This window comes from Micromys minutus, assembly GCF_963924665.1.
Source record: "Micromys minutus genome assembly, chromosome: 20".
Taxonomy (NCBI): Eukaryota; Metazoa; Chordata; class Mammalia; order Rodentia; family Muridae; genus Micromys; species Micromys minutus.
Window position 1 is genome coordinate 36,913,982 of NC_137955.1, and position 27,249 is coordinate 36,941,230.

At 33.2% G+C, this 27,249-nt stretch overlaps 1 protein-coding gene across 2 annotated transcripts in view; it reads left to right on the plus strand.

Moving 5' to 3' along the window:
• Positions 1–14,143, plus strand: part of CDH12 (cadherin 12) — a gene marked incomplete at both ends in the record, with an annotated part of 283,200 nt that extends 269,057 nt beyond the window's left edge. For both annotated transcript variants that reach the window (XM_080933791.1, XM_080933792.1), the window contains 4 exons: positions 4,113–4,234; positions 6,805–6,922; positions 11,726–11,977; positions 13,644–14,143. In XM_080933791.1, coding sequence (XP_080789917.1) covers positions 4,113–4,234; positions 6,805–6,922; positions 11,726–11,977; positions 13,644–14,143 — 992 coding nt within the window. The remainder of the gene's footprint in view (positions 1–4,112; positions 4,235–6,804; positions 6,923–11,725; positions 11,978–13,643) is intronic.
• Between the last annotated feature and the right edge of the window lie 13,106 nt (positions 14,144–27,249).

Below are 27,249 nucleotides of genomic sequence, written 5' to 3' on the forward strand. Positions count from 1 at the left end.
GTCATTGTTTCTATAAGCTGAGTAGTACTCCATTGTGTACATGTACCACATTTTCTGTATCCATTCCTCTGTTGAAGGACATCTGGGGGCTTTACAGCTTCTGTCTATTATAAATAAGGCTTCTAACAACATGGTGGAGCATGTGATTTTGTAATATGTGGAACGTCTTTTAGGTAGATGCCCAGGAGTGGAATAGCTGGGTCTTCAAATACTATGTTCAATTTTCTGAGGAACTGCCTCAGATTTTCAGAGTGGTTGTTCAAGCTTGTTCAAGCTTGCAGTCCACCAACAATGGAGTAGTGTTCCTTTTTTTCCACATCTTTGCTAGCATCTGCTGTCATCTGAAATTTTGATTTTAGCCATTCTGACTTGTATGAGGTAGAATCTCAAGGTTGTTATGATTTGCATTTCCCTGATGACTAAGAATGTTTACATCCTGTTTTGAATGTACTTTATGCTCATTGTAACTAGTAAGACCTTAATGCACACTATCAAACCTTTGGAAAAAAAAGCCAAGCACTGAAAAAAAAATGTATTCATATACTTTTATGCAAAATGCTTAAAATTTGTTCATTTATCTTTGTTTTTTAAAATAAAGTTGTTCAAAAAAATAAAATAAAATAATTAAAAAAATATTTAACATATTTTAGGTACTTCGCAGGTATTTGGTTTTCCTCAGTTGAGAATTCTTTGTTTAGCTCTGTACCCCATTTTAATAGGATTATTTGATTCTCTGAAGTCTATCTTATTTTTCTCTTACAACATTATTTAAAAAATAACAGATATATGTACAGATTTTAAAAAGCATTTTAGCATAAAACTATATGAATATATTTTTGTCAGTACTTAGTCTAACTTCTTAAGTTCTTTGTATGTGCTTGAATATTAGATGTTCAATATTCTTCCCTCTATCAGATGTTGGATTGGAAAAGATTCTTTCCCAATCAGTTGGTTGTCCTTTTAGCCTCTTGATAATTTCCTTAGCCTTACAGGAACTTTGCAAGTTCATGCGGTCCCAGTTGCCAACTCTTAATCTTAGAGAATAAACCACTTCTGTTGAGGAAAATTTCCTCTTTGCCTATCAGATGTGTAAAGTGTAAGTCTTGTACTTTGAACTCAGACAATATAGGAAGAGTCTGAGCCTCATACTATCTGCTTCAAGATTTGAACTGGTATGTTACTTTTCATGAATATTATTGATATTTTTCTTCATGGGTTAGTTCACTAATAGTTTTGAAGTAGAAATATTGTTTTTACATACCTGTAATAACTCAAAATGTACTAGAAAGTTTTATTCAAGCCTTGGTACTTTTACTTTCTAATTGTGAGTTTTAGAGAGGTTTGCCACCAATTTTTAGACCTTTATATACAATCAGAAACTCGTGTTTCTACACACCTGCAGAAGGTGTTTTAGGAGTTCAAGTCTATCTATCAGTAGATACCAAACACTACTATGTAACAGGCCACTATTTTATAATGATAGTTGGTGATATTTTTAGAACATTATATTCACATTTGCTTATTTATTGAATGCAATATGTTCCTATGCTATACAAATAACAAGCCATGAGAAAACAAATTTACTCATGTTATTTTATAGTTTAAAAATAAGATTAACAATAAATTCCAATGTCAGTCAATATTTGTATAATACGTTTCATTTAAGCATGAGCATACAAGGAGAAAACACGTAATATAATCTGTTTCAAATGAAAACTCTGAGTTTAGTACTGGGCTAAAAAGATTCAAATTGTCAAAACTCAACTGAAAAGCTTCAATTAAACAACGTGTCTATGTTTCTGAATAATTCTTCAATATTATTGATAAACCTTCCCTAATTGAAAACAATCTTATAGACTATTTCAGTCCACTTAATGTTTAGCTATTTGTGACTGCATGACTATGTGCTAACAGATTCCATTTCTTATACATAAATTTGGTAAAATATCATTCACTTCTGCAGAGAGCTTTTTCATTTACATTATACTGAATTTTGACACCAAGATGTTTGGACTTATCTGAATCAGTCAGCAATTAAAATTTTGAGTGCATTTTTTTGAAAATTTACACCTAGTATTAGGAATCTTCATGTTATAGAATATTTTAATTTTCTAATCAATGGATAAAAATTTGGGGGATATAACTGGTTTTTTTATAATGGTCTGGAATTGTATTTAATTCTTAGCTGTTTTCAGCTCTGTATTCTGTATCAGACCATTGAATATTTGAGGCACTATATTTATTTGTAAAATCATGTAAAGCAATATTTTTAAACTATTGTGCATTATGCTTGCATACTTTAATAACTTATTTTCAGTCTTTTCCTTAAACACATAATAGGAATGTAAATAATATCTATTGGCTGGGATTAAAATGTGATGTGCATTAGAGAGTGGCTTTTTGCTCTAGCTGTATTGGAGTAGCCTGTAGTGAGAAAATAAATGAGTCCTTATCAAATGTTTACTTATTCTTTGCTCCAGAAATAATTACAGTATGACTTTTAGCATTCCATAATGCATCTCTTAATTCTATTTTACATAAGTCTATGCTCCAAATGTTGTCAGCAAGTCAAATTTGACATATTTACTTATAGATCTTAAATATTTTATACATTATATTCTATGACTATATTAGTGCAACACAAAAAATCCATGGTTTTACAACAAAATAAATGTCAGTATTGGTAAGGTAACAACAGTTCACTAATCCAGAATAGATTGTTAAATCATACTAGGTCAAAATTTCTTCCTGTCCCAGATCAAGTCAGTTAGGTAGAGACACTTACTTGATCTTATTTTCTTTTCCTGGACTGATAGCTATGCAAACATGCCTCTTATTTATCTTTGGAGTTTTGCAGCTGATATCTTATAGTTTCCTATAATAGAGGATGAATGTTGACTTTGTATCAAAAGTAACTGAAAAGAAATATGGCAACCAACAGAATGGGAAAAGATCTTTACAAACACCACATCAGATAGAGGCCTAATATCCAAGGTGTACAAGGAACTCAAAAAGCTAGACACCAGAGAATCAAATAACCCTACTAAAAAATGGGGTACAGAGCTAAACAAAACGTTCTCAGTTGAGGAACACCGAATGGCCGAGAAACTCCTGAGGAAGTGCTCAACATCCTTAGCCATCAGGGAAATGCAAATCAAAACAACCCTGAGATTCCACCTCACACCAGTCAGATTGGCCAAGATCCAAAACTCAGATGACAGCAGATGCTGGCGAGGCTGCGGAGAAAGAGGAACACTTCTCCACTGTTGGTGGGGTTGCAAGCTAATACAACCACTCTGGAAATCTGTCTGGCGATACCTCAGAAAATTGGATATAGTACTACCTGAAGACCCAGCTATTCCACTTCTGGGCATATACCCCAGAGACACTTTAATACACAACAAAGATATATGCACCACAATGTTCATAGTGTCTCTATTTATAATAGCCAGAAGCTGGAAGGAACCCAGATGTCCTTCAGAAGATGAATGGATAGAAAAATTGTGGTACATATACACAATGGAATACTACTCAGCCACCAGAAACAATGACTTAACCAAATTCTTAAGAAAATGGCTGCATCTAGAGAATATCAACCTGAGTGAGATAACCCAGTCACAAAAGGACATAATATGCAGTCACTGATAGTGGGTTGCTAACCCCAGAGGCTGGCACTCCCCCAGAAACAACTCACAGACTGTATGAAGTCCAAGAAATAAAGAAAACAAAAAAATATATATATTTACAAAACAAAAAGACTTTGACTATTTCCATGTTGCGTTTTGTTTTGCATGTACTTTATGCTTATTGTAACTATTAGGTTTTCAATGCATGCTGTCAAGCCCTTGAAAAATTCAAGTACTGACTAAAAAATATATTCACATGGTTTTATGTAAAAATTATTTTAATATCTGAAAAAACAGTACTGACAAAAATGTATAATTTTAAGCAAAAAATGTTTTAAATATGTACATTTATCTTTGTTTTGTAAAATAAAGTCGTTTAAAAAATAAAAAGAAAAATACATACAGGAAAAAAAAAGAAATATGGCTTTCAGGGAAGCAATAGCCATGTTTTGTAATAATTGTTTATCTTTTTTATTTTTTAAACAGGTAACCCATTATTAACTAGCAAAGTTAATGTACTAATTAATGTCCTAGATGTCAATGAATTTCCTCCAGAAATATCTGTGCCATATGAGACAGCTGTGTGTGAAAATGCCAAACCAGGACAGGTATGTTTTCAATATTGCTAAATAAGTGTGCTTAATGACCTCTCTATGTTATGTTTTATGTTTAAGTCCAGACATGAGTACATATGCATATTGATATTTTCTTGCTTAATATATCTTCATAACACTAAATGTAAATGATGCTAGGTTTATGTACACCTCCTTCAACTCTGTAAAACAAATACATTTTCGGGATCTCATGTATATACAACTGGCCTTGAACTTACTATGTAGCTCAAAATGACTTTGAAGTTCCAATGCTCTTGCTTCCACTCCTGTATTATATATCTATAATATATATGTCACCATGCTCGTTATGTGAGGTAATGAAATTCAAGTTTTAGGCTTCTGCATGCTAGGCTGCCTTTCTTATATGTAAATTACATCCATAGATTTTAAATATGTTTGATTTTTATGGTGTTGGCTAGCATTAATTTGAAGCAACAACATACCTCAAAAGTTAACCACTGTATAGTGATTGTTAAGTAATACAAAATGTTTAAGGATACAATAGAGTGACTCAAGAACATTGCTATAAATCTGAATATTGTAAATCTTATTTTTCAGAGAATGAATATATTAGGTTTATCAAGGAGAACAGGATAAATTAAAGGATTATATTTGTATATGACATTTAATAGAATATCTTTTAGGTTTTAATCCATATAGTCCAACAATGGTTGCCTACAAAAGGAATGTTCAAGAATATAGTAGTTGTTCAGTCCATAAGGCTGGGTGTCTCTGGTGAACTTCAATCTATATAGAATTCCTGAAGTAATAGGCTCTACTGTCAATGAAGTAATTAACTTACAAATAAGAGCAAAGGCAAGCAGGCAGAAATCAATTGCTTCCTTATCTACACAAGATATACTTGACAAAGCAAATGTTGAGAAGGTAAAAGGAAAACACAGTCATGGCAGATCAAAGATATGGACCATCTAGGTTGCTTCCAGTTTCTGGTTATTAAGAACAAGTCTGCTATGATCACAGTGAAACACGTGTCCTTGTGGTTAGGTGGAGAAGCTTTTGGATATATGCCCAGGAGCAGTAGAGATGAATCTTTACTGAAATATTTCTTTTTATAATATTTTTAAATTTATTTTTTTGAGGTTGCCAGGCAAAAGATGTAGCTCAGAATAAAGGTGGATGTTCCCTCCTCAAAAGATGCAGATAGGGGTTCCCTTTCTCAAACAATTGAGTCAAAAAATGCCCTTGCAGATGTAGCCATTTAGTATGGTTTTAGTTAATAGCATACATAGTCAAGGTGACACTCAATAAGAAAAATCACAGTTGTGAGGGTGATACTTGCTAAACTGTTAAATTCCATGATGTAACTCCTATAAATATTATGTTATAGAAATATAACCACAAATTATTGTATGAGACAAATAAACAAACTCTGTGGTACAAATTCTTACCAAATATTATTTTTTTTAATTTTTCATGCTACTAATGTTGATATTTAACACCTCATTATCAATATCTATTTATCATCTATCTATCTATCTATTTATTTATTCATCTATCTATCTATCTATCATCAGCAATCTATCCATTATTTACCTATGTATACATCTTTTATATGTGTCTATGTGTTTGTATCTATGTAGTAAGGTAAATTCACTGCAATGGGATTGGATTATAACCAGAAATAATATAACAAAAAGTAGTATTTGTGTCATCATTCTTAAAGTCTTATTATATATACTTTATATCCTAAGACCATTGTCTTTTCTGGAATTTCTAAGTCATTATTGTAGTTATTTCCATTTAATTTATATGCTTGGCCCATTTCCACACTCTTGGCTATTGCCCCACATACTTTCTAACATATTTTCTGGCATAGAGTTCCTATATAAAATATTTACTATGCCTCCTAATATTTGAAGTCAAATGCAATTTTTATGGGAAAGAATTCCAAAATTAATTTTTTGTTTAAATTTGAGGGGCAAATATGGAAGTACTTAGATTTAACAATGATATAACACTTCTCAGGGCTACATTTGAGACATTTTAAAATATAAATGTATTTTCCTATCCAAGGAGTATTGAAACACACGTTATACTATTCTAAATACCAGGGGTGGAGGTATCAACTCAAGTGAGTATGTATTACTGTCTTTATTTTTACTATTTTAATATATATCTAATTTCACAAATGTACTTGCTCTTTAATTTTGGTTTTGGAAGAACACAGAGATAGCCAAACTTCTTGTTTTTAGTAAGAATTTCATGTATAGTCTACAAAGTATTTATTTCACTGAATGTAATTTGCAAGCAAATACTTTTTAATTTTATTTTGCTAGAATTTTCAATACTGGTAAGCTTTTAGGTTACACAGATATTGATTTCATATTAGCCTATATCCTCTAATTGTAGTGGGCATTATTTCTTGTAAATGCTTAGAAAATTGCTTACAAAAGGTATGTGTAAAGAGTTGGGTCACTAGTATTGATTTAAATTGTCCTTTCTGTTTATTTGCATTCATTATTAAGTAAACTTATTAGCCAGATGTGTAAGGTGCCCTGTGAAATTGATGACTGACTTCAAGTTCAATCTGAACTTTGTTGCAGATAATTCAGATAGTTGGTGCTGTAGACCGAGATCTGTCACCTGCTGGGCAGCAATTCTCCTTTAGATTAGCACCAGAGGCTGTCATCAAACCAAATTTTACAGTTCATGATTTCAGAAGTAAGTATGTCCACTTTCAGATTAACCTCTTATGTAGTTTTATCAAAGGACATAGGGAGAGGAATCAGTGTTTTTCCTAAAAGCAGTTTCCCCAGATATAGAAATCTATATATAAGGAATACAGAAATTTTAAAGAGAAGCAAGTTAATTAATATATAATGATTTTCATGCAATATAGTCTGTGTTCATTATAAAAAGTACCAGGCCTTTAAAAGATAAAGCAAATAAAACTCTTTCTGGAAATCAAGTGTGGCTATAGCAGTATAATGGTAAACACATTTCTTATACATAGAAATTAATTCTGTATTAATTTAGCAACAAACAGCTCAAGTTTATGAATTGGGCAGTTGAATTAGAATGAACGGGATTTTTATTCCCATTCATTATTTCCATGGTGACAGCTGACACATTATCCTAAGTAAAGATGGTTTCAGAGCATTGGCATTGAAATCATAAGCAGAGCCTTTGAGACAATGTCTAAAGCTTTCTGTAAAGATAACTTTAGCCACAACTGTTGCCAGTCTGTCATGTGACTTCCACAATAATATTTTGCCATCTATACCACTGTATCTAATATTACCATATCTGCTAATATACAAATGAGCACAGAAACATATATAGGATTAAAAGTGTTGGTGTTTCTCTTAATTCAATACTCTCTTTCTAAAAGAGAAAAGAGATGATTGATGATTACAAATGATGTAGTACCCTTATCAAATGTAAAGCTCAACTTATCCTGGCTTAAGTCTGATCAGAAACTCCATATTAACTTCCCTTAAACAAATCTTTTAAGAAAAATTTGAATGGATTTTCAAATGTATTAGGCACTTTCTTATAAGTAATAATGGAATGCTTGTCTGGATATACTTTTCTACCATAATGAACTTAGAAGTGTAAGCCAAATAATTCCTAAGTCAGATTTGTATTAAGTTTTACTGACATAGTGTTGTGACTTTGTATGTCAATGTACTCTATGTACCTATATAAAGTGTAATAAGTTTTAAATATCCAATATAATATATGATGAAAAAACTGAATTACTAATGTGTTTGTTATTAAAACAAATGAAATAATATAGTGACCTCTTGTTGATGGTAACATCGAACCAAAATTGAAGGATGTCTGGAGAAAACCTATTTTTGCAATCACTAGAGAGAAGAAAGCCTGAGTATCGATCTTTCTCACCAACAAACACAAGTGGGTTGGTCCCCCCCTACAGTGAGATCTGACAAATGATTGTAAATTAAAATGACAAAAAATATTTATTTAAATATAGCATAACTACATGATCTCCATCATGAAAATAATAATATTTTGCTAAGTATAAATGGTCAGTATTTAGATAAAAAAATATAAAAAGTACTCCAGTGCAAGCAAATGGAGGCTATGGTAGATTGGATGTGAATTTTCCCACAGACCGACATGTTTGAATATTTGGTCAAAAGTTTCTGGCAATGCTAGGAACATTAAGAGATATAAACTTGATGGAAGAGATGTATCTCTGCTGCCTACTGAGAGGTATCAAAAGCCCATGTCAATACAATGGAAGAGATGTATCTCTGGTGCCTACTGAGAGGTATCAAAAGCCCATGTCAATACAATGGAAGAGATGTATCTCTGGTGCCTACTAAGAGATATCAAAAGCCCATGTCAATACAAGGCAACTTGGTCTGTTTCCTGCTTGTAAATCAAGATGTAAATTTTCAGCTGTGGCTCAGGGTCATACCTGCCTGCCTGCTGTCATGCTGCCCATTAGATTGGCCATGATTCTTACCACCTGAAGATCTACTTTATCTCTGTCTTCTATGAATTGCCTTAGGTCTTGAGGTCTTTTGACAGCAATGAAAAAAAAAAAAAAAAGAAAGAAAAAAGAAAGAAAGAAAAGAAAAAACCAGCAATGGATACCTAACCATGATGTCAGCCTATTTACAAGCTATTTGAAACATTTTTATGCAAATCAAAACAGCTCATATTCTACCTCACACCAGTTATATTGGCTAAGATCAAAAACTCAGGTGACAGCAGATGCTGGCAAGGATGTGGAGAAAGAAGTACACCTCTATTGTTGGTCAGATTGCAAGCTGGTATTTGGAAATCAGTCTGGCAATTACTCAGAAAATTGGACATAGTACTATCTGAGGACCCAGCTATACCACTCCTAGGCATAAACACAAAAGATGCTCCAACATATAGAAAAGACACATGCTGCACCAAGTCCATAGCAGCCTTGTTTGTAAAATAAATAGCCAGAAGCTGTAAAGAACCCAGATGTCCTTCAACAGAGGAACATATATGGAAAATGAGATACATTTGGACATTGGAGTACTATTCAGCTATTAAAAACAATTTTATAAAATTCTTAAGGAAATGGATGGAACCAGAAAATATCATCCTGAGTGAGGTAACCCAGACACAAAATGCATTCACTGATAACTAGATAATAGCACAAAAATTCGGATTACCTAAGATAAAATCCACAGACTACATGAAGCTCAAGAAGTTGGAAGACCAAAGAGGGGATGCTTCAGTCCATTTTAAAATGGGGACCAAAATATTCACAGGAGGAAATAGAGAGACAAAGTTTGGAGCAGCGACAGAAGGAAGGGCCATCCAGAGACTGCAGGGATCCATCACATACCCAGTGTCCAAACACAGACAATATTGTTGATGCCAAAAAGTGCATGCTCACAGGTGCCTCATATAGCGGTTTCCTAAGAGGCTCTGCCCGAGTCTGAGAAATATAAAGGCAGACACTTTCAAGCAACCATCGGACTGAGAAAGGGGTCCCGAATGGAGGAGTTATAAAAAGGACTAAAGGAGCTGTTGTGGTTTGCAACCCCACAGGAAGAACAACAATGTCAATTCACCAGACCCATCCAGAGCTCCCAGAGACCACCAACAAAAGAGAACACACGGAGGAATCCATGGTTCCAGCAACATATGTACCATAGTATGGCCGTATAAGGCATCAAGGAGAGGAGAGGCCCTAGGCACTGTGAAGGCTCAAAAACCCAGTGTAGGGGAATGCCAGTGTAGGGAGATGGGAGGGAGGGTGTGGGTGGGCAAACGCTCTCATAGAGGCTGGGGAAAGGATATGGTGATTCCAGAGGGAAAACCCAAAAAGAGGACAACATTTGGAATGTAAATAAAGAAAATACCCAACTTAAAAAAAAAAAGAAACCGTTGCATAATTGAGGCAGCAGTATAACTCGATTATGTTTGTAGTTTTTATATATCACTGAGGGTAATCCAAATTATCTGTGTATTTATTTAACACTACAATAGTGGCTGTCACAATTAACATTCTGTGACAGAAGGAAAATAACATAGCGGTTTTTCCTATAATTGCATGATTTTAATGAAAAACAATCAAAGTTCAAAATCTTAATCTTGAATAACTAACTCGATGGTTAAATCCCTACACAGGATAAAAAATCACCATTTCACATAGTGCATGTATGTACGCAATTATCTGTGACTTTCAACATTCATCTCCTCTAAATAATTATATTATGTAAAAATATATAATGAATATCTGATATGATACATTTTTCTGGAGTAAAGTAAAACTCTTAATGAATTCAAAATCAATATCCAGAAACAGAAAATGGAATTTGAAAATCTCTACATAATTTTCTGTGATCCTTTATTTATTATAAATTACATTTTAAAAATATGTTCAGTTTATTGAAACATTTTAAGTATGGAATTGTTGTTTCATGAACCACCTTTTTCCATAAGAAATTTAGCTTAGTCAGTCATCATTAGCAATAATTAAAAACATATAATTTTGGGTAATGTTTTTCATAGAAATTGAGCTATAATGAATGAAATCACTCTATCTGTTCAAAGAATGCTATATTTTCTATTTCTCTTGTTTTAATGATTGGCACTCAATTTATAATCTCTGACAATAGGAGGTTCTGTTTTTTCAACCTAATGGAGAGAATCATTGGGTTTTAAATATCTTGAGTCAGTCCTAATTTCCCTAAGTCTGTCATCCGCTCAAATATTCATCTCCACTTAATCTATTAGTGGAGATCACTAATGGTGATGCAATCTTGATATTTTCCTTCATCCTAAAGGGTTGTTTCTGTAATGAAAATAAGTAAACAGTACAAAGCATTGGGTGTGGGAGTTATGGGATTCTGGATGTTTATATCTGTAGAAGTGGGAAAGTGTCTAGTGATGGGAATTTAATATATGTGTGCATACATTACACATTAGGAATAGGGATGTAAGTGTAGTGTGCAAGAGCATGTCTATTTATGTAAATGGATGTAAGTATTTTCTGTATGAGTGTGTATGTGTGCCTATATGTAAGGCAGAAGAAGAAATAAAGATTGCAGATTCTCAGTAGGGATATCAATCATTTCAATCATCAAGTATTTTCATATATTTTATTTATCAGTTCTAAATAAATAGTTCAAAAAGATATTCATCATATTCTACTTGTAAATCTTTGATATTTTTTAGGATTTAGAATTATAACACTCCTAGATATTTTTTTCACTCAGTTCTATTTTGATATCATTAAAAAGAGACAACCCAACATCTTGTGCATATTTCTTTTTTAATACTTGTTCTGAAAGAACACTTTAATCCACACCCCCAAGATGCTTTTCTTTCCTCGAGTACTATTTTAATTACATCTGATCATACTTGGACACTATTCATGATGCCATAACAAATAAGAATGCATGGTACTGATTCTAAACGAGCCTCCGACTGCTTAGCAGATACCAATTTAAAATGAAGTGAAACTCGCCATAGCTATGTTAAACTAAATGTCCTGTTTTGCAGATAACACAGCTGGAATCGAAACCCGGAGACAGGGCTACAGCCGCAGGCAGCAAGAATTGTATTTCCTTCCTATTGTGATCGAAGACAGCACTTACCCTGTCCAGAGCAGCACGAGTACAGTGACTATTCGTGTTTGTAGATGTGACTCTGATGGGACCATCCTGTCTTGCAATGTGGAAGCCATTTTTCTACCTGTAGGACTGAGCACTGGAGCCTTGATTGCAATCCTACTATGCATTGTCATACTCTTAGGTTGGTTTACACATTGATCTCTCTGTCTCTACCAATCCCTTTACCCTTCCTCAGTTTACATTCTTTATAACTTTTGGTTACTAAGCCGGCTAGAGAGTTACTGGTCATTTAATATCTGCTTGTATTAAACACATTTCTATTTGGTATTTTACATCTCACATCATCAGTAATTAAGTCACAAATAATCATCATCTTTAAAACTGACTCTAACATGGAATTCTCTATGATAAATAAATATGTAAATAATATATATATACATATTATATATATGTATGTATGTGTGTATATATGTATATATATATACATATATACATATATATTACAATGCTGGTTATTTCTTAAATTTTAAAGGAAATAGATGGAGATATTTAGTTGATCATTGAGCTTAAGAATGCATAGACATCATCTAAAGCATTCTAATAATATGAATTTTAATCCTTATCAGAAATATGATTAGCAGTAAGTAAAGCAGTGTATATTACTCCATAAGTCAAATATCTATGGTGGCATAAAAATTGAATACTAGACCAGTTTGAACAGTATAGATATTAATTGTGTGTAGATAACTTGGTTACATGAGCAAAATATTATTTATATTCTCATAATAAAAAAAATCTCTGATATGATATTACTAGTGTTACAAATCTCAAAATGTATATTCAAATAGAATTCTCAAGTCAGAATTTATTCACATTTATTTTTTATTTGTCAATCTCCTTAATCTAAACTGTACCCATTCTATTCTATGATCAGATGCTAATTGAACCCGAGAATAATTGTGTGTTTTCTCAGAATGTTCTGAATATTTTCAATGATCTCCTTTGGTTCATGAAGAAAAAAAGAAAACTGTTCTATCACCAGTATCATAAAAGACACTTGTAGGGTGCTCATCTACCATGACTCTTCCTGAATAGCCACTGTCACTTCTACTATTGGAGATACCATTAACGCCCATGTTTACTTTTTAAACAGGACTGTTTGCATTTATTATCTTCTATTAGATTCTCTTTAGAAATACATATATTTTTATACACTATTTAGTTTTTTTTATGGACTAAGAATAAACAATAGAAATAAGTCGGGTCAGTGTTTGTTTTAGCTGGCTTCTAACCCTATTTGATGGAGTCTGTTTTTCTAACCTTGCACAGTTAATTAGCTGTATTTTTTCTTTCATTTAGTTCCCCCCTCTCTCCCGTCCTCCCTCTCTCTTTCTCTTATAGATTTTATTACCATTTTTTACTATTTTACAGAAATGTATTTTTTGCCAAGATTATTATTGTTACCAATGAAAGATATTTAAATGTTACTTTACAATGAAATACCCATGTATTTTTGTATCAACTCAAACATCTACATAGTATCAAGGCACATTTGCTCTTTTTACTATTTTTGTTGCTACCTTTTCTGTGGCCAAACAATTAAAATACAAATGGAAACATATTTGGTAATATTAATAGCATTTCTGTGATTTCCTGGTATTTAACATATCAATGTGAAGTTTCCATTAGATGATTTATAATCCTATACATGACATTTTCATTATATTCATGTACCTATGAATACACTATAACACTATCGCAGCTATCCCTTATCTTCTGTTGCATTTACTGAGAGATGAAATGACATATGTGATGTTTTAACCAAGTTGTGATTTTTGTTTTCGTAGTGATTGTTGTGCTGTATGTAGCACTGAGGAGGCAGAGGAAGAAAGACACCCTTATGAGCTCTAAAGAAGACATCAGGGACAATGTCATCCATTATGATGATGAAGGAGGTGGGGAGGAGGACACCCAGGCCTTTGACATCGGGGCTTTGAGAAACCCCAAGGTGATCGAAGAAAACAAAATTCGCAGAGATATAAAACCAGACTCCCTCTGTTTACCTCGTCAGAAACCACAAGTGGAAGACAACACAGACATAAGAGATTTTATTCACCAAAGGCTGCAGGAAAATGATGCAGATCCAGCTGCACCCCCATATGATTCCTTGGCCACTTATGCTTATGAGGGGAATGGGTCAGTGGCAGAGTCACTGAGCTCTATAGAGTCTCTCACCACAGAAGCCGACCAGGACTATGACTATCTATCAGACTGGGGACCCCGCTTTAAGGTCTTGGCAGACATGTTTGGAGAAGAAGAGAGTCACAACCCCGACAATGTTACCTAGGAGAGAAGGAAAGGCTGATACACATCTAGAGAAGAAAGTTTGACAAAAATAACACAAATAAAACACACACACACACACAGATATACACTCATACACACACACACACACACACACACAAACACAAACACACACACTCCCAGATTTTTTCAGGACAAGACTTTTTTGATTATCTGGTTTCTAACAAGTTGCTCTATTTATCATATTGTCATTTTGGTTTATTCTGTAGACACAAGGTAAATCCTATAATATGTACTTGTTTTGTTTTGTTATTTCAGAAACACACTGAGACGAGCTCAGGCCTATTTAATGCAATTCACTGGCATGACAACCTAGGATGAAGATAGCTATGTGGCGTCACAGTGGAAGAGCGTGTGATTTTTCTTAATTCCACTAAAGTGCCTATTGAAACTCTTATCATTACAGTGGTGTTCATCCCACTGTGCTGTGATGGCTTTGCAGGAGTCAGAAATAAGGAGGAACAAAGCAGACAGCGTCTCTATGTCAAAGAGCAATAGTGACATGCTGACTCTCATTTCTTTCAAGAACAGAGAAGAGTACTTCCAAAACCCCATCTTCTTATATGGCAAAGTTTTTCCTTTTGTAAATTGTAAACTAAAAAAAAATGATTTTCCTATCCTTTCAGAAACTGGAATAAGTGAGACATTATTAAATTAAAAATGTAAGTTATGAATTCTAAGAACAGTGCTTAAGTCATAGCATTAGTTCATGTAAACGATGTTGTTAGTTTTTCCAAAATAACTACAGAAATAAACCTATACATAAGGAAATAAGAAGAATCCCTCTTTCTAAAGAGAGGCCTCAGGGCTCCAATTCCAACATCAAATCAATTTCTGTTTGTTTAATTCTATACTGGAATGTGGACATTGGTTTTAACAAGTCATTCAATCATTTAAGCTTCCAGCCATAGATAAAATTTCAACTTATGTTTCTACTGAATTTTCTGAAGGGAAATATACTATTAATTTAAACATGAGAAAATTTAACATTGTGATTCTCAGAGTTTTCTGTCTAGTGGTTCTTTGATGAGTGATTCAAACAAAATTCATATCAAATATTGTAATTTATAGCAAATATATATGTTTATTCTATACTACTGAACAAATAAGTCAGGGACCTCAAAAATGAAACCAATGACTAAACCCTAAAGGGAGCAAAACTTCAATGCCAGGCAGCTGATTCACTTTCTCTAGTGATGTGGATTTTACCTTTGCGAAGTCAGTTATTGTATCAGCACAGAGTCACCTCTTCATTCTCTAGCTTAAAAAAGTCCTCATGTAAATTACTCCCGACAACTCTTTAAATATACCTTCTCCAGTTTATGCAATTGTCTAAGCAATGATAGAATTTGTGACTATATTAGTAATAAACATAGTTCATAGATCATATCAATCCCATATGGATTACTCATCATTTCCACATTCAGAGGATATGACAAATGCAAATTAACCATAAAGTAACGTTTATTCTTAACAATGTAGTTGGAACAACTGACAACTTCTGCATATAATACATGCTGGAAAAATTAAGGCTAAAGAGCTCTTCATCTTGGATGACAAATATCTGGTTTTAAGATAAATTCCTGTAGATAACATAATTCATGAGCCTATGAAGATTAAAAAGTCATATACTACAGAATCCAAGACATTTGTAAAATTAGACACCTTAATTTTAGGCAAACCCTAAAATGCATATTTCAAATTATTTATGGTGTAGAAATATACCCCCTTGTTTCTGTTTCCACCATTTTGTAGACTTCTTTCTCACTTTTGGAATGGGAGATTTAACTTTTGCTTTTGAGTTGTTCCTCCAAAACTCTCTTGTTTCGATTTTTCTGTAATAAACAAATATATTCTTTATTTTACATTTGATAAAAATAACTGTTTTATAGATCTTAGAGTTGCCATGCTAGAGAAGAAAAATTTGACATAACTCTTTATTTAATCTCGCTGTGAATGGAGAATTTCGTCTTGAAGGGTAATATGTAAGACCATATCTTATTAGAACCTGAATCTTGTCAAAGACTGTGACACTTGATATGTTAAAAAGATCATAAAATGGCCTCTTCTGGAAGTTGCTAAGCATAAGCCATGATGACCTGAAAATTTGAGAGGGAGATGGTTTCAACCCACATGCCTAATGAGACAGCAAAACATGCAATGTGTGGGTCTTTGTTCTCATCACACACATATGTTTGTAATTTCCTACATCACTTTATTATCTGAAAACAAGTGATGACAGAAAAAGTGTTTATAAACAGGAGCAGTTTATTCCTCCTCAGCTCTGCTGGCAGGTTCCCCTTGACTGTTTTCCCCTGACCATGGACACCACTTCCCACTAGGTCTCATCTCTGTACTTCTTTCTGCTACTCTTCATATTAGAGCACCATCTACACAGAGGACCTTTGTTTACCTTGTTTAATAATAACAGCCTTGCCACAAAATCCTATCTGGGCTGGTACTACAGCCTGGGGATTCAGGTAAAACCCAATCTGAAGATATTAACAATGTTTATTTTCTAAATAGCATTTTACTCACAACAACCAATGAAAGAAACATGAAGATAAATGAGCAGAATAATACAAAATAATATATGATGTGGAAAGGAGATCCTTTGGTGCTTATAATTAGAGGAACTATAATACCTTTTAGGCTACTGAAAGAATTAAGCTCAGTATTTCAATAACTTTAATACCTTGGGATGTTTTTCATTCATAAAACAGGTGTTGACCTGCATTCAAGCATTAAGCAATATGAAAATGTTTAAAATTTGTATGAATGATTTTAGCTATAAACAAACAACAATTTTGTTATTGGCTTGCATGTCTATCTTTATAGAGTTACATATGTACATAAATATAACGTATATGTTGCCTTCAGTGCTACTCAAAGAAGTGTATAGTCAGCATCCCAAACTCAAGCAGTGTTCATTGATGGACTAGAAATAATCTGTGTGTTTTGAACCATACCCCCTTTGAACTGAAATGTCCTATGCATCAAATTCCTTGGCCTTCATTATTTTATTTTCTTTAGTAAAACCAGTTTCCTACATTCAGTGTTGTGTACAATTAATCTGAAATTTTCTTGGCATTAAATTCAACAATAATTAAAGGATATCAAACATCTTACTTACAGACTATGCAAATTTTAAGATGCATAGTATATAATTTTAGGTCATAGTACATAACTTTTGAATTTTGTATGGATTTGATTGATCATCTATTAATAATCACTAATTCTACTTAGAAAACCATACAATTACTTTTTATCAATATACCTGAAAATTCTTCTGTAAAAATAAGAGACAAAGAAGTGTACGGAATGAGAGAGGAAGGGTTCTAAAATAGATATTGTGTGAGGATATTCTCTTTCTTTAAACATTATGATAAAATTCCAACACCTATAGAAAATCTGAGGTCAGTATGCAACACCATTTTGCAGTAGTTAATTTGCAAAAGCTCTGGGTTCCCTCCCAGAATCCAAAAATACAGAAAAAATAATACTAATGATGTTGATAATAATAAACAACAACCTAAAAAAGATGTAAATATGAAAACATGGTATTAAAGTGAATCCCAAATCAAACCTATTTCTAATAATGGAGGTGTTTTAAATTAGTGACCTCATTATGTTACAAGCAAGAAGGACTGAATGTAGCAAAGAGGATTCTTTTCATAAGATTCATTGCTTAATATTTTTTTTCCTTGGTCTCTAAATCATGCAGTTTTGGCTAGCTGTCTAAAACTTATTTAGAACCCTTGCTTCCTTAGCACCATAAAAGCATTTTGAGAGGATGAAGAATTCCTCAGCTTTAAAATAACCTGCTGCTCTTCAAGAGGATCTATGTTCATTTCCAGAACTCCCATCAAAGAGTCTTACATCTGTCATTAATTCTTACACCTGGGGATTTGGTACCGAATTCTGAGATTATTACACATATGCAGATATCTGCATGTCAATAACCGCATATGCAGATGATTAAAAGTAAAAAAAAAAAAAAAAGAAAGAAAAAAAACATTTGGAAAGGGTTATATTTTCTCATATTCTATTGTAAACTCACTGGGGGAGGAGAAGGAGGATGCTTGTTTCCATCATTAATCAAAGGACACCCACAGCGTTGTGTATGGGGCTGTTAATCCATTTCCTCCTCTCTCTCTGTGCTGAGAAGTTTCATATGAAGAGAGAATGCATCTTTTGTCATTCTCATGATTCAATAGTCACTCACCCTTTCAGCATGCAGGCTTAGTAGTCTGTGAAATTTTCCTCTATTCTTTCTGGTAGATTTTGTGTTTGGTCTTTTTTGTAATATTAATTATTTTTTTGCATATTCTGTGTTAATTTTTCACCATATACATCATGTGTTTTGTACTGATTCTCTCATCTATGTCTTTTAGTTATAACCATCCTCTTCACAGGATTTTTCTGTTCAATTTTCAGTCATAATTTCTTATACCTATGTTTTGTTTGGTATTGTTTGGTTTTACTAACAAAACCATATGAGTTTTTGGGTCTTTTGTTTGTTCGTTTGTTTCTTAATATTTTAATTTTAGCTCCTTATAAAAATTGTATATTCTTTTTCCTCTATCCTTTGGATGGAAAAGCAGTGTAGAGAAATAAATCATATTTTAGAATTTTAAAAAATACATAATTCAGCTTCATTCCTTATTCCAATTTTGTGCTATGATCGAAATATCTAGGTTATGAAATATTAGAGCCCCCTGTGATAATCTAAGCAAATAGACTGGAGGTTTCTGGGCTTCAACATGTGAACTATGTTCACTGTCATTTCATGGTTGGACCATTACCCTTCTCCTGTTATACTGCAAGTGTCTGAGTGCTCTGTGGAATATGTGACACTTGGCTTATTGTCTCAATAAACACACATCTATGTATATGTAATATGCAATTGTATGAAACATTTTTATAAAATACATTTCTTTATCATTTAAACACTTGCCATTGTAGTCTACCACAAAATAGAAGTACATACCAATAATGAACAAAACCTGGAAAACATTCTGAATTTCTGACCTTTCTGACAAGTGCTTTGTCTGTTATATTAAAACTGCACTGAACGAATTGTTCCTGTTTATCTATGGATGCATAATACATATGTGACCGACTACATGTAAGCTGATGTTTATTCTTGTGAAATACCACTGAAATTCTTCATTGATTTTGTTAGAATTTTTAGTGTCATGGGATTTTCCAACAGTCAATCTGATTGGCAAGTTTATTAAAAGTTCTTGAAATTACCTATAATTTTAAGTTTATTCTCACCTGTATAGCTTTACTAAAATTGAAGAAATGTGGTTCAAAACATCTGATACAACTTGGATAAAAGACAGAGAAAGAATAAACAAAGGATAAAGTCTGTTTTAGTGTGAATACATAAATAAATATAATTTCTGTATCCATCCTGTGACACTTCCCTTGATTATTTTCTAACTTTTAGTTTAGTATTTGCTGCACTGTGCTTACAAATGAAGTCACTATGATACTTTGACAGTTCTAGGTCATCTTACAGTTCATCATTGTACTTCATTAGTAAGAAAAACAACCGACACTCCATTGATTCTGCTGTTGACATCTTACATAATATTCAAAGCATGGAGTACATAGTGAAAGAAAAATAGTTTGAAGGTACATCACTCTATTACCAGCAATCTGAACATTCGAAAGAATAAAAAATATAAGAAAGAATAAAAAATAAACAATGATTCAGACATCTAACTCTGGCTTTAACTGCAAACATTCTTATCTCAGTCACATTGATTTCCCATTTATTTCAACCTCTTCAAGTCCAGTTTTATCTGAGGTCCAGTCTTCAGTAAACCTGCAAGTTCTGAATGCAGGTTCCTCTCCCATACATGCCTTCCTAGATGGTCATCACTATAGAACACTTGATTATGTGCTTGCAAAATGATGTAAGGCAAATGAGTTTTCCTCAGTTTCTGCTGTCCCCTTGTCCTGAAGTGATACTTTCTAATTGTTGAGGGATACAATGCCTAAATTATTCTCAATGTGAAATGCCTACAGTGTCTTGATAAAATAAATGCTGCTAGATCTATTTGCACAAGAGTAAATACCGCTCTGTGTACTTAGGTAGCACAGAACTAAGATACAGTTAGCAAGTTGCAGAGCCTGGATCCTGTATAGCTCTGATGTGCACACTGCAGACTCTCCTCTGACTCAGTTAAACTTATGGTGCAAACTGTGACCCATTTCCCTTGAAGTTCACTATTCACTCCATAATGAGAGCATCGGTGTTCCTTTTCTTGTTTCTGTGACTCAGATAAAATTGCAGCATGCTGTCCCTTCTCATCTCCCAACTCCCACTTCCAACTTCACTTGATTTTTTTTCCCATCCCAGAGACTTCAATGCTTACACAAATAAAAATTCCACATTCAAGTTGCGATTCCGTTTTTATTTTTCTGCCATCAACATTTGTTCATCTCTCTCCTCGTATTTTCCCATCTGTGTCCATAGTACTGTGAACGCTTTTACTTTACTTTTACTGAAAATAGTTGTTTTCTTTCACAGAATAGTATATCCTGGTTAAGGTTTCTCCTCCGTCTTTGCCGTCAAGTTCCTCTATATCTCCCCTCCCACCCAGATTCACATCATTTCAGTCTCTTGTTGGAAATCAAACAGGCTTTTAAGGCACAATAATAAAATCAAGATAAAATGAGATTTAAACAAAAAAACACATCAGAGTTGGACAAGACAAGGAAGAAGAGCAAAAAAGACCAAGAGAAGGGAGAAGAATCAGGGGCTCGATTGTTAGCCACTCAAAAGTGTTATTAAAAACACCAACCTGGAGGCTATAATATAGACTTATAGGGTTTGGTACAGACACATGTGGGCCCTGAGCGTTCTGCCTCAGCCACTGTGAGCTCAAGTGAGGTTTGCTCATGGTGACTTAGAAGGCCTTGGTTTCTTGGAGGCCTTTGTTTCCTATGACTCATATACTATTTCTGTCTCCTCTTCCCATGATACTTTGAATCCTTCAAGGAGAGACCTCATGCAGACTTCCAACTTAGGTCTGAGTGTACAAGGTCTCTCACTCCCCACATACATCTGCCTGAGGAACTCTAATTGTTTCATCTGATGCACGAAGAAGCTTCTCTGTTTATTGCTGAACAACACACTAACCTATGAATATAACAGAGTGTCATTGGTGCTCAGTTTATTACTACTTTTGCATTAGATCATTACTATTGGTTTTAACCTAAGTCTCCCAGGTACATTTCCTCTGTTCTCCCAAGCAGTGCTTGGCTTAAGTCAAGTCAAATTTTTCTTGATTACTCTCACAAATTTTGTGCTACAATTTCCCTAATATTTTGCAAGGAGAACAATACTGTAAGTCAAGGATATTTTTGTCTGCGTTGGTGTTTGTATTTCTCTTTCACTTGTCTGTAAAATACCTTTCTGCACATAATATACTAAAATATGGATGTTCCATTTTAAATTCTCTATATTCAGTGAGTTTTGTTCATGTAGAATTTAGCAATGGGAATTCTCAGTCAGTTTGTGTAGAGCAATCTAGAGTTTTGGCAACAGCCTGCATTGTTTGAAGACTCTCATTTGGCTATTTTGGCCAGCAACTTAATCAAATGTAAAACATTCCCAATAACAAAAACCTCATTTGGTGACAAAAGATGGCCAGTTGGAACTCTGTCTCCCCCATCATTTGGAGATTTCATTTAGATTGCATTTATGTATGTATATATTTAAGGAAGCTTCTATTGGATGAGGTTTTATAGTATATGTCAAATGTCCGTCAATGTTACATGTGAATTTTCATATTCCCTCCCTCATATGCCTCTCCTCAATCTGACCCACTTGATCCTCTTGCTTCCTATCCCATATCCATCCAAAAGCATCTATTCTAATTCCTGTTCCAAGGAATATCAGCCTCCTCCAATCCTAGTACCTTACGCTATCCCTAACCTCTGTGGTTCTTTGTATTGTAGCTTGGATATCATCAAATTGAAAAAAAAAAAAAAAAGCTAGTATCTACTATAAGCAAACACATATTATATTTGTTTCGTTACCCCTGGGTCTGAGACACCTCACACAGGAAGAATTTTTCTGGTTCTGTCTACTGACCTACAAATTATCATGTCTTAATGGCTAATTCTTAAATTCACCTGTACATTTGTTTTTATGTAAGATACACAGTCATATGAAATATATGAAAATAAACCTTATGAAATCTCCTTTTCAATTTCAAAGTCAATGCATTAATTTTCTAGGATCCTCCTGCTACACTCAGTATTTCCATTTTCCTCTGTGCTCTGAGTTGGTTCTACATCTTTCCACTTCTCTTGTCTTTGTGTTCCCCTCTCACCCTTGGTTCTCTTCCTTTAATACTTTGCTTCTGCTCCTCCTTCTCCAGTTCCTTTTCTTCATTTTCTTCCTCCCCATCAACATCATCCTCCTGTTTTCCTTCTCCCTGTTCGTATTTCACCGGCATAATCATCATTCTTCCACCAATAAGATAGCAATAAAATAGCATCATGGTCTTCAGGTTTGGTCTTCACTATATTACTGCAGTGTTATTAATTTTTTCAAATAGTTAATGAAAACATTACTGAAATAATACAGACAATACCTCCATGTAGATTGCAAAACCAACTTTTCCCAGATAACATATTATGTCATCTTGACACATTTTCCATAATTACTGGCTTAGCATGAATTTATTTCAAATAAAATTTATGAATATTTTGATTTTTTTTCATTTTTATACAACATGCTTTTGTTCTTCCAGGATCCCATCCACAGTTGGTACATATGCAGCTTTCTCAAATTTTCGTAATTTCTCAAGAATTCATTTTTAGGCCTTTGGTTGCTATTTTCTTGACAATTTTGTAATATTAGATGATTACTTCTTTTGTTACATCTCCTTCACATTGTGTTCATACGAATTTTTTTCTTAGGATTTTTCTACCAATACCAGATTTGGAAAGAAAGTTACAGAGATAATATGCATCATAATCAAATCAAATCACAAGTACATTATCCTGATGATTCATGACTGACTTCTCCTTAGGGAACACAGAGAACTTCTCTGTCAATTAAAAATCCCCCTAGATCTTACTGCAGAATCTTTCTATATTGTCCATACTGATGAAGGAGAGTGATGACTCGTATATTAAGAGACTGCATTTGGACTATTCATTAGTGAGGTATCTATTCGGTATTAAAGTTTATTCATTTATGTTGATCTAGATTTTACCTTTGACTTATCATACTATTTTAAGGTGTATGAATGTGTGTGCCTAAATGCATATGTCTCTGTGTTTACTTGTACACCTTTGTGTTCATGTTGAGACTAAAACCTAATCTTTGAGTATCTTCTTTAACTGTTTTCAACCTTAGGTTTTGAGAGGATTAATAAACCTGAATTTTTTTAACTTCCATAGAATGGCCAACAGTGAGCTCCAGGGATAGGTTTATCTCCTTCTCCACACTATTCTGGGATTACAAGATACCAGCAAGCAAGCATCTCACAAACTGAGCCACATCTTCAGCCTCTTTTTTATTTGTTTGTTTGTATGTTTATTTTGTTTTTTAAATTCATAAAGGTATTTCTTCAGAGTTTTATGGCCCTTCATGAAAAGATATTACTTTGGGGTTTTATGACCCTTCATAAAAATGTATTTCAATTTTAGAGGTTTGGTTTTTAATGTGTTTTTAATTATACTTTGTACTCTGCAACTGTGATTGCTCATCTTATTCATATTTATTGCTGTATTGCTTGTATTGCATCATTTTCCAAAAAGCCTTTATTTCACCCAGTGGGAAAGTGATATGTGAGAATTTAAGTATTCTTGCTACTGAGGTGTTCCGGTGTCATTCTGATGATCAGAGATGTGCTAACATTTGTCTACAACTCTGTGGATTATATGAATTTTCACTCCTACTCAAAAAAAAAGAAAAAAAGAAAAAAATTACTTTCATCATTTTAACTGAATTAGGCTATTGTTCAATTACAGGATATAGGTATATGTTTAGTTATTGTTAAGCCATAGAACCATGTAAAACGCCAATGACCTTACTCAGTGAAGGTAATCCTTTTCAGGGTTGCTTGCTGTAATTTTACTGAGGTAATTTGGTCCATGTATGTTCACGGTGAGGATGTCTTTGACACTGTTTAATACTTTTGAATATTTTCTCCTTTAAGGACAATTTAACTTGTGTTTATTAAAAAACATATTGTTTATGCTAAGAAGCTCCATAATTCTCAAATATGTATAGTATGGTTGAGCCAAGCATACATTACCAAAAATATAATTTTGCTTCTTCAAAACGTACTCTGTATTTTTTTTATACCTTGTATGTAACTAGCCCGAATGGGGAAACATGAATTTATTTACTGCCTTCATATTTTCTCTGCTGTAAGGTAATCAATAGGAATTATAGAGGGTATGATATTTAGAGTCTTGCTTTTCCATTAAGCAATTTGAATTTAAGACTCACATGATTTTATTGTGTGATAATACATCTAGTTTTATGGAATCACATTACATTGTATAGCATCCCCATAGTCTATTTCCTTATTGAAACATGTCCTGGATGCTTCAAGCTTTTGTTGATTATGAGTAATAAAGCATCTATCACTGCATGCTCTGGTCTTGTGTCAACATACTCTTAAATCATGAATTCAAATTGTGAGAAGTCCTGTCGCAGGACTTTACTGTGAAATGAGTGACCATGTCATGTTTTACTTTCCCATCCTTGAGAGTTTTTATTCTCTTAACTATATGGACATTTTCTGCTTGCTTGCAAAATCAGTTGTTACAATGGGAATAAAAATACCTTGTGTATTTTAAATATTTAATTTTATGAAAAATAATGCTCAGAATATTTTCATATGATTGCATATCTTGCCCCATTTATAATCAGCTTTTTTTCAGCTATTTGATCATCTCTTATTCTGTATGTTTTAATATTTTATTTTTATTCTTATTTTATTTTTTAATACTTAATTTCATGTGTTGTGTGAGTGTAAGTTCTTGGGTTGATGCAGGCTTTTAATTTGCTCCTATCAGATTATATATTTTTATTTGTTAAAAGTACAATGAATAAGTCAGATGCTTTTCATTTCAATAGAAGAAATACTAAGTTTTAATTGTCACACTTTTTAAGGCTTTAGGCCAAATCCATTATCAATAAGTGTTTGCCTTTGAAACATTTATTTTTATTTTTATAAGTGTGCCTCTGCAGGTGAGGGGCAGAAGGATCAGTAATGTCCTGAAAAAATTGTCAGGGCATTAGATCCTCCCTAGGGAGCTGTAGTTACATGTGTTTGTAAGCTACACAATGAAGGTGCACAAAACCAAATATAAGTTATCTTCAATAATTCCAAATAATCTCAATACCTGATGGATCTCAGTAACCCCATATTTTTATTTTAATTTTCCACCTATGTTTTATATATATATATATATATATATATATATATATATATATATATATATATATATATATATATATAAAGTTTGTATCAATTATGTTGTAATGTAGGAGGGGAGCAACTTCATTTACTCTGTACTTGTGAAAACTTTTCCGGCAGACTCATTGGTAGTATCCAGGCAGATTCCTTGCTTCCCAGTCTGTGTAAGCCTGCACCTCTCTGTTTATTCCTTTGCACCTCAACGTTTTACAAGCTATTCAAAGTTTTGACTTTATGTAGGAATTTTGGAAAAAAAAATGACGTTCAGAAAGTAATTTTCCTAAATGTTTATGATTTGCACTGGATTCATAAATGTGGTGAGAAAAAAATTAAGATTTTCAAAATATTAAATCTTTTCACCTATCGTCACAAACAATTCAATTAGTGTTATAGTCATTACATTTTTTTTAAAAATTAACAATATTCCGTGTGTGAATTTTTGTTGATAATTTAATAATTTCAGTGTTCTTTTATCTGTATCACAAATGCTTCTTTTTATTCTAATTGATATATGATGATATATAGGAAAAAGATTGGTTTTTATTTTGAACGGCTTTTATCTTGTATAATGGAAACATTTAAGCTCCTTGAGCTCTATGTCAACATTCATGTCATATTAAACTGTAGACATCTTTTTGTTTTATAATCGATTTATCGATGTCATTTTTCTTGACCTATGCAAAATTTCACTATGACGTTAATAGTAATCAAAGCAGATATGGCCACAGTATTTCTCGGTTTAATAATGGCAGAGAGTTTCTCTAAAATTTTCTCTAAAATTTTCTTTAAAAATCTAAAAATTAGATTTTTAAAGGTTAAAATATAACTGAAAAGACACATTTGCTTCTATGTTCAGAACTTTGCGATTTTCCCAATTTTTCAATTTCCCTTCATTTTCCATGTATGACCTACTTATATTTTAAAACTAATAGTATTATAAACTGATGAATTGTTGAATGGTACAATTTCTTAGAATGGAAAAATGCATCACAGTTTTTCATGTTATTTTCACGGAAGACTTAGATCAGTTCTGCTTTCATACTACATAGTACAAATATTTTAACAGCCTAGCTAATACAATTGGGGGAATACAAAATTTTAAAAGAGGAAAAGTCTAATATTTAATTTTTCTTATTACAGAAAATGATTTTATAATATCAAATTAGTTGTATTTAGAGCTTTGTTATAAATACAGTGCTAAAAGCAGGCATGTTCCTTTCATTGATGAAAGCTCGCTAACTACAAATCTAATTAAACAAGTAGATATAGGATATTGCAATGCCCTATGTGTGTTTGTTAAACTCATTACAGACAAGGATCCATTATATATAAATCAACTAGTGTGTGGACCTTGAGATCCCCATGCTCAGTTCAATTTCTCTTGTTTGGCTGTGTACATCTGCATCTGTATTGGTCTGGCTCTGGAAAAGCCTCTCAGGACAGCTATACTTGGCTCCTGTCAGCAAGCTCTTTCTGGCATCAGCAATAGTTTCAATCTCTCCTTTGCTGGGTATTTAGGATAACTGTCCTCTCTCTTGGGTCCTGGGATCCTCTTGGGTTCCTGCCATCTGAATCTTTCTAGTGTCTCCAACCAGGTTCCCTCCCCCAACTGCTACATGCCTAT